Source organism: Chenopodium quinoa, unplaced genomic scaffold (genome assembly GCF_001683475.1).
Source record: "Chenopodium quinoa cultivar QQ74 unplaced genomic scaffold, ASM168347v1, whole genome shotgun sequence".
Lineage (NCBI taxonomy): Eukaryota > Viridiplantae > Streptophyta > Magnoliopsida > Caryophyllales > Amaranthaceae > Chenopodium > Chenopodium quinoa.
The window spans coordinates 14,703-23,792 of NW_018745675.1; the positions used below are offsets into that span (position 1 = coordinate 14,703).

At 35.5% G+C, this 9,090-nt stretch overlaps 1 protein-coding gene across 1 annotated transcript; it reads left to right on the plus strand.

Moving 5' to 3' along the window:
• The first annotated feature begins 6,923 nt into the window (after window positions 1-6,923).
• Window positions 6,924-8,477, plus strand: LOC110717245 (protein ALP1-like). Its single transcript, XM_021895906.1, has 4 exons — window positions 6,924-7,253; window positions 7,347-7,572; window positions 7,658-8,033; window positions 8,357-8,477. Exons 1-4 carry the CDS (start codon window positions 6,924-6,926, stop codon window positions 8,475-8,477), a joined length of 1,053 nt encoding a protein of 350 aa, XP_021751598.1.
• The last annotated feature ends 613 nt before the right edge of the window (window positions 8,478-9,090 follow it).

Consider the following 9,090-nt stretch of genomic DNA (forward strand, 5'->3'; position numbering starts at 1 on the left):
GTTGCATCCTCTTGGCTTCGTCTTCTTAGAAACGCCGTTTATGCAGTCCGTATTTATATTTACAATGAAGGCCGTTTAGACATCACCACCAATTATGCAGTCCGTATTTATATTTACAAAAATACAAAACGAAACGCAGTTCGTATTCACTATCCTAGTTGGGCCCCACTAGTTACCACTTTGTAAAACTTGCATTAGAATATCTATTCCATTCATCCATTCACTAACGCGAATGACCCATGCATTTTACAAATAATTCAAGCAACAATACAAAACGAGCGCAAAACTAGTTACTAACTTAGGTGGTTAATCTAATTAACGTGCCTAATTAAAAGCTTAAAACTAGTCAAAGTTGTTATCTGATTATGTGAATTAACGCAATAATAATAGCTCAAAATGATTAATGAAACTCCCTCTAAATTCCACATCCAACTTAATTAAAATTAATCCAATTTAAATTAATTAAGCCGGTTAACCCAAAATTTTGCCAAATTATTTTGTAAGTGCCGGGAAAAACCGAGGCCTAGCCTCGTTTTAATTAAAAAACGAAAAACCGCAAAATCGCAAAATTAATAGCCCCTTATGGCCGAGTGCCTAGCATCCAAGCCACGAGGCTCGGCTTGCTAGGCACCAAGCCTTGGCTTCCATGCATGGGTGCTGCCCCTCACAGGCACGGCAGCGTCAAGTCACGTGTTAGTGTCTGACAGTGTCGCATTCATGCGTTACGCTTGCCCTAGCACCGTGCTTGCACGCACACTTGTGCTGGCCGCACAGGCCTTGCTGTTGTGCGAGCTGCATGCGGCCTCGCAGCGGCATTACTGCACCACATGCAAGCCATCTTCGCATCAAGCTACTCGCATACATCGTGGGCGCACACACACACCTGCACGCTACACTTCCTCGGCAGCAACATGCGGGCTGCGCAAGCAGCCCTACTAGCCAAGGGTGGTGCTCGAAGCTTGGTCTCTCGTTTTGCGTGCTTGTGCCTCGGAATTTTATTCCGATTTTGTGTGTGACAAAATAGAATTAATTCTAAATTATTTTTAGAACTAATTTAAGCAATATTGAAAATAAAACAAGTCCAACTTAATTAAATTCAATTTTTAGTGCACAAAACAAAATTAATTCAAGAACCATTCTTTAAATTATTTTTGGCTCAACTTGATGCTACAAAAATTTGAGGGCTAGTCTCACAATTAATTTAACCAATCATAAATTAATAATGAGATTTGACAAAATAATTGAATAAATAATCATTCATCTAATGAAATTTTTTAATCCAACACTCACTTGTGCACATTTGAATATTTTAATCTTCAAATATGAAAAACAATAATTTTTAAGCACAAGTATGGACATTTTAAGACTTTAATGAAATCAAAATGATTAAAACCTAAAAATTGTTCATTATGGATTTTAGAAAGTTAAGATCCAACCAAATAAACAATTAAAGATTAAATCTTTAACTTTTTAGGGTCTTCAAAAATACATTTTCACCATAAACATTCACACTCCAAGCAACTAATTTGCAAATATGTGAAATTGCAAGTTTTTGTGAAAATAAGAGCTAACCAAATTAAGTACCAATTATGACTTCATAAACATGCTTAATGAGGGTTAAAATTGCAGAAGATTAATGGTATAATCAAACACATAATCCAACAATTGCATGCCATAATTAATCAAGGTTTAAAGATTTAAATTTTTTTGTCAAAAACGAAAAACCACTTTTTGGGTGGATTTTGGCTTCTGGAAGGCCATTTTAAATCATAACGTAGGTAAAGTCTAATTTTGAACGTCGACTCCACCTAAAGTTCACTACTTTTGAATCAAAATCGGAGTTCGTAATCCAAAATTAGCATAAATACAATTTTAATCTAATTAAACGATCTCTTAATCTAATTAGGATGCTAAACCAGAAACTTAAATCCATTTTAAATCACCTTAATTAATTTTTAGTTGTAAAAATTAAATGCAAGAGGCTCTTATACCGCTGTTGGGTTTCGCGGTGTCCGACATCGCGCGGAAACAAAACCCGATAACCGGATCGCATGCATAATAATTACAACATAAATAAAAGCATGCAAAATAAACATAAACACAAGAGAAGAGAGAGAAAGAATGCTCACCCTCGTAGCGTGCTTCGCTCAACCATTGAGCTCGGACTTGAAAGCTTCAAGTTCCGTAAATGTGAGAACCTCCAACGGTTCACACCCTCGCTACCGAATCGTAACCAGTCCCTACCCCAAAGCTTAGTCGGGGCTAGACCAAAAACAACTTAGAGTTTACGAACAAAGGTTTTCTCTCTTATGGAGATCTCTTAAAGTCCACCAACTCAAGTGCCTTTTCCCAATGCCAAATGATTGGTATTTATAGGGAATAGAGCTCAAGAATTCCCATCATTTTTCAATGTGGGATAGTTGGTAAAAAGACAAAATAGAATTTAATTTAATTCTAAAATTAAATTAAAGTGCCAAAGGTATCACCAAACAACAAGTGTCACATGGAGAGCAAGGGGTTAGGTGAGGACCACAAGGGAAGGACCACCTTCCCCTTGCTCCGTAAGCAAACCCACAAACGGCTCCTACATACTCTTGGCCAAACGCATCGCGCCAGCTGGCGTGGCCTGCTTAGGGCGCCAAGGCTGCCTCGCTGACGGATTGGCTCCTTGGCTGGGCCTGCTAGCTGGTTGCATGTGATGGTAGCCCACACCAGCATGCCTCGCATCATTGCGGGCTGCTAGGTGCTGCTGCGCGCTCCTACCGCAAGCCTAGCTTGCGTGCTGCTGCTGCTGGTTCCTCGCGTAATAGCGAGCATTTGCTGCTGACCTTGCTTACGATGGTGCGGGGCTGGTGCTGCTACCTCGCCTAGCAATGCGCGGCTGGCCTTGCTAGCCTAGCCTTGCTCCCAAGGCTTACTCGGCCAGCATGCTCGGCCATGCGGTGCATGCCGAGCTTACGGCCGAATCTTGCCTTGCGGCAAGGGCTTTGGCTAGCCATGCTAGCCTACGTAGCCCTCGATTGGCTAGGCCATTCGAGGCTAGGATTTTTCCGCGCGATGACTTGTCGTTTGGTTGATTTTTCCGTCTCGTCGATTCCTACATTCGACTCGACTTACGGCGCTCGGCTTTGACGCTCAAAGCTCGGAATCCGACGTCTTTGTTCGTAAAAACTCTATTGACTCATTTAATCCTTCGGATTAATTCGTCGCTTCGGTTCGGTTACATGATTAAGATAAAGTTGTAATATTAATTATTCATTAATATTACTGATAGGAAGCGGCCTCCAGCTAGGCATTCTGATCACTTGACCTCACTGAATAATTAGCTTTCTAATTAATTCCGAACCCTCTATCGAAATAATACACTTGTTCGAAGGACACCATTCCTTTCAGTAACGACCCCCCATTCCTTGTTTTTTGGGTGGTTTAGTAATAATATTAACCCAATCCGTAGATTTAGCTTTATGATCAAGCCTCTTCTTGACATTTTTTAATATGGGTTCTTCTCTTTGAAAATCCAGGAATTGAATCCTGAGAAATTGCTGAAAATTCCTCTTCTTTCCATGTTTTCTTTTTCTTGTTTTTGGGTTCGGATAATCTTGAGTTGCGAGAGGTAGATAAAGTAATTGCGCATCAAATAATTGTTTGGAATTTGGTTAATAAGCTAGTGGGGTAAATGGGTTTTTGTTGAGGATGTAAAGGAGTGAGAATGACAGAAGATATTGAGGAGAGAGAAGATGTCACCATTGTTGCACTTGTACAATGAGGAAATGGAAAAGGGTGGGGGTCGCTAGCATAGGAGGAGGGTAAGGATGCTGCCGGCTGAGAGTAGGGGGAGGCTGGGCACGACCATGGGGGGAGGGATGGGCTACTGGTGGCTAGGTGGGAGGGGGTTGGGTTATATATATATATATATATATATATATATATATATATATATATATATATATATATATATATATATATATATATATATATATATATATAATATGAACCTAGTCTATAATATGAACGAGGAACTCATTATAGTTGCCAGATCTAACATAGACGAGCGCAAAATGGACGACCAAGATTAATTCAGACAAATTGAATGCATCCCAAAAATTGAAGCGCAAATTCTCTCTCTTTCTCCTCCCCGATTTTCTCTCCTCAATCATGCTCAAAAAATTCCAAACCCACAAAACCGCCATTGATAACTGCTCAATTTCACTATTTAAGCACAATTTATCTTACATTTCTCCAGTTTTGGAACCAAAATTGACGAAAATTTAGGTATACTTCGATACTTTGAAGTTAATACAATTTTGTTTATTTTTATAGCAATTTCACACTTATTTTTGTGTTTTTAGGTTAAAATTTGTTGAAATTGAATTAAAAGAAGTTCAATCGAAGTGTTTCGAAGTTGAAATCGCTAAATAATTAGGTATTGTTTTGAAATTTTTTGTTCTACTTTTGAAATTGGCAGTACAAGTAGTTCAATCAAAGTTTGAAGCAATTTTTTTTAATGATTTTTGTGTTTTTAGGTTAAAATTTGTTGAAATTGAAGTAAAAGAAGTTCAATCGAAGTGTTTCGTTGTTGAAATTGGTAAATAATCAGGTGTTTTGAAGTGTTTTGAAGTGATTTCTTACTTTCAAAATGATTTTAAAGTTCAAATTGGATGAATTTGTTTTATTTACTTTAGATTTGCATGTTTCAGTAAATTTATGGATGTATTTGTTTGTTTGAGTGCGTCTGTGTAAATTTTTGATATGCATGCAATTACAATCATGTATATGTTTGTATATTCAACAGTATTTAACTTTAGATTAAATTAGGTTAGAAATTTGATAGAATTGTTGTTTAGGTATGTATTTGTATGCTCGAGTGTCTTTGTCTATGTTTCTGATATGCATGCAATTATAATTATATATTTGTTAGTGTACTTAGGTATAATTTGGTGCAAAAAAATAGATCCGATCTGCATGTATTTCAAAATATTCTGTTCCATAATGTTCTGTTTAAAGTAAATGTTTCAGTTTTAAAAGTATATATACATAGTACTTTAAAGTTAATGAAATATTTATATAGTAATTTGATACTTTTCTTCTCTATAACATTTGTTCTGAATAACCTTTGCAATGCAGTTATAATTATGTATTTGTTTGTGTACTTAGGTATAAATTCAGTGCAAAAAAAAAAAAGATCTGATGTGCATGTATCTTCATAATGTTCTGTTTAAAGTAGATGTTTCAGTGATAAAAGTAAATACATAATACTTTAAAGTTAGGGGTTGTTTAGTTCGCTGTAATGGGGAAAGGGAATGGGAATGATTCCCTTTGTAAGCGTTTGTCTTGCTACTTTTGTCATTCCCTTTCTCCTTTTTTATTTTTGGGTTTACCCATTTTTATTCCACCCCCATTCCCCACCCCTTACCTTTTCCATTCTCTTTCCTCCTCATTCCCTCCCATCTCCCAGACACAGCCCTTTCTACATCTCCCTTCTCTCTCAAACCCTAACTCGAAACTTCGAGCTAAGGTAGTCGCCGCCGCCGTTGTTTCTCCGGCCACTCTGACGACGACGCCAATTAGGTATACCTGCTGTTCCACGCATCTCCTTCCTCTCTTTTGTGTTCTTAATTTTGGTTTTTTTGTTGATTGAATTCGTATTTCTCTTGGCTTCACGAATTCGTATGTTTTTTGGGATTTTATTAACTTTCCTTCGAATTTTTTTGTTGAATCTCCCTTCGTATGTTCTCTGTGTTTTGTATTTTAATTCTAGGGTTCATGAATTCATATTTGGTACTTCACAAATTCACATTCTATTTGGGATTTTTTTGTTTGTTGATTTAGCTAAAAAATGTGAGGTAACCACTACTTGAGAAATTTCAAATTCAGTATGTATACCAAACCACTGTCAACTATGTAGGCTCCAATTAGTGCTTCAACTATGTAGGCTCCAATTAGTGCTTCAACTACATCTGCAATTGTTTTCTTGCTTAACCATTGATGATTCTTACTGCATCTAACTTGACAATTATCTACCAAAATTCTATCTTTAGAGACACAATGAATTGAACTATATATATTGGTGGATTATATGAAAATTCTATCTAATTAACAATTAGCACTGAGTTTTATTTGGTTTGGCCTTGTTCAAATATTTCAATGGTTCGTTAATTTTCCCAAACCTATAGTTGCACACTTATACTTTATCCTTGTTCTCTTTTCAATAATCTAAGATAAACTTTAATTTGTTTTACCTTCTCTAATCTTGTATCCTTAGTGCACTGACAAAGATATTCACTTGTGTTGTATATTGTTGATTAGCAAAGAAATTATTTATCGAAGTCAAGTTGGTAGTTGGTGTCAAAGCAACAAAGAGCATAGCATTTCTTAAGGTAAATATATGAACTAGAATCTCTACCTTTCTAATGACATAATTCTTGATGTTGTGTTACTTATATTATCTTTTATTTGCTTTCTTAATATTAAAGCAAGGGTTTAGATAATCTTAAATTATTTTCTTACTCTTTTATGTAACTGTTGCATTGCTTCCTGCCTTCCTATTAAGATTTCTTATAATGTTGGTAACAAGATGCATTTATATATATATATATATATATATATATATATATATATATATATATATATATATATATATATATATGTTTAGGTTGCGAATTTTATGTCTTTTGTATAAATATGTAAACTTTTCAATGATATGGTGTTGTTGATGTTCTTTTGTACAGAAAATGGCTCATATTGGTACTTCTTTGAAAAGGAAGAGAAATTGGGACCACCTTCGTTTCATAATCACTATGATTAATTGCGTTGTGTTACTACATTTGTTGGTGTACTTGTGAAGAAAAAAAATATACAATTCTCAACATCTTAAGTTAGATAAACACACAAGAAGAAAAATGAGATTACACAAGTTGAATAGAATGATTAGAGAAAGTGACACTTTGTGTAGGAACTATCTTCGTATAAATCGATACACATTCGGTGTACTTTTAGAGATGGTTAGAAATATTGGTGGATTATATGAAACAAGAAACACATGTTTGGAAGAGATTGTTGCGGGATTCTTATACACATTAGCTCACCATAAGAAAAATAGAATGATGGGTGCACATTTTTATAGAAGTGGTGAAACTATTAGTAGGCAATTTTATGCTTGTTTGTTAGAAATCTTAAAGTTACATGTTTTTCTTCTTAAGAAACCAACTCCAATACAAGAGGATTGCGACGATGAAAGGTGGAAACATTTCAAGGTAAAATAAAATAAAACCAATACTTTAATTTGAAAAACATAACAAAAGTTAGAAATTATTAGTTAATTTAAAGTGATATTGTTTGTTTTGTAGAATCACTTAGGTTCTCTTGATGGTACAATGATTCTAGTTAATGTTCCTTGTGAAGATCGACCCAAATATCGTACTAGAAAAGGAACCCTTGCTATGAATGTGTTAGGAGTATGCTCACCTGAAATGAAATTTACATATGTCTTACCTGGTTGGGAGGGATCGGCACATGATGGTCGTATTCTTCGAGATGCTATTTCTAGGCCTAATGGTTTGAAAGTTCCAAAAGGTAATTTGATTAATGTAGTGTACTTTATGTAAGATTGACTTAGAAAGAGAGTGTAATTTAATTGTTTTTTGTTTTATTTGTCAAGGTTGTTATTATTTATGTGATGGGGGATATACTAATGGAGAGGGATTTCTTGCATCATATAGAGGTCACCTTTATCATCTTAAAGAGTGGAATAGGGGGGCCAGACAACCATTAACCGCCGAAGAATATTTCAACTTAAGGCATGCAAAAACTAGAAATGTGATTGAGAGATGTTTTGGGTTACTCAAGGGAAGATGGGGAATTCTTAGAATTCCTTCTTGGTTTAGTTTACAAACACATGGTCGCATTGTGCTTGCATGTGCCTTATTACATAACTTGGTAAAAAGATACATGCTTTCAGAGTTTGATGATGATGACTTGTATGAGGAAAGTAGTGACAGTGATGGTGATGACAGTGATGATGATGATGATATTGAGTATATAACCTCCAGTGATGTAACTAATCCCTAGACTAATTTAATACAATGGCCCAAACTATGTTCAATGATTGGAGGGCTAGAAACCGCAGACTTACTTTGTGATACTTTTTATTTATGTTAAAGTTTTTTTGTTATATTTGAACTTAAGACTCATATGTTTATTTCATTGTACTGATTTTTTTAATATTAAGTTATGGATGTTGTATTTGTACTCGATATTACTTTCTTTTAGATACTTTGTATTGAATATTTTATTGGTTAATTTCATTTTTATATATGAAATGTTATCTTTGCATGTTATTATGGATCAAATGTTATAGAAGGATGGATGAAAGTAGTGCTAGTGGAGGTGGAAGGGGGAGAAACAAGTGGTTTTGGAATGCTGAAGAAGATAGGGTTCTTGTATCAGCATTATCAGACTTAGCTGTTGACCCTCACTAGAGGTGTGATAATGGGTTTAGAAGCGGTTACATGGTTTGATTGGAGGAGGTTATCGGTCACGCTCTACCTGGATGTGGTTTGAAGGCTTCACCTCACATAGATTCTCGACTGAAGACACTTGTAGCCAAGTTTAGGGCTATTTCTCAAATTTTAAACACGAGCGGATTTGTTTGGGATGATGAAAGAAAAATGGTTTCTGTTGAAAGAGCTATTTATGACGAGTACTGTAAGGTATGACAACTTATTTAAAGTCATTTTAATAATGTTTGAGATACTTGATGATGTTATATTTGATTATTATGAGCTGTTTTGTCTTTGGCAGAGTCATCCAAGTTGCAAAAATTTATATGGAGTTTCCTTTCCGCACTTTCAAGAACTGCAGAATATATATGGAAAAGACTATGCCACTGGTAAACCATCTGAAGGTTATGTTGAAGCAATTAACCATTTGGAAAAAGTTGCCCCTTCGCAGGTTTTACTTGATTCAAGTGATGATGAGGGAGTTGCTGATTCTGACACTGTCAATTCTCCTCCCTAAAAAAAAATCAAGATTGAAAAAACTGCAAAAAGGAGAAAAAGTGATGGTGCTGGTAGTTCAAACGAGTTGGCCAGC

Bases quoted from the DNA above. Each gene is read 5' to 3' on its own strand.
- LOC110717245 (XM_021895906.1), top strand. From the start codon at position 6,924: ATGATTAGAGAAAGTGACACTTTGTGTAGGAACTATCTTCGTATAAAT. The intron at 7,573-7,657 runs GTAATTTGATTA...TTATTTGTCAAG, and splicing joins TGGTTTGAAAGTTCCAAAAG to GTTGTTATTATTTATGTGAT. The intron at 8,034-8,356 runs GTATATAACCTC...CAAATGTTATAG, and splicing joins GATGATGATGATGATATTGA to AAGGATGGATGAAAGTAGTG.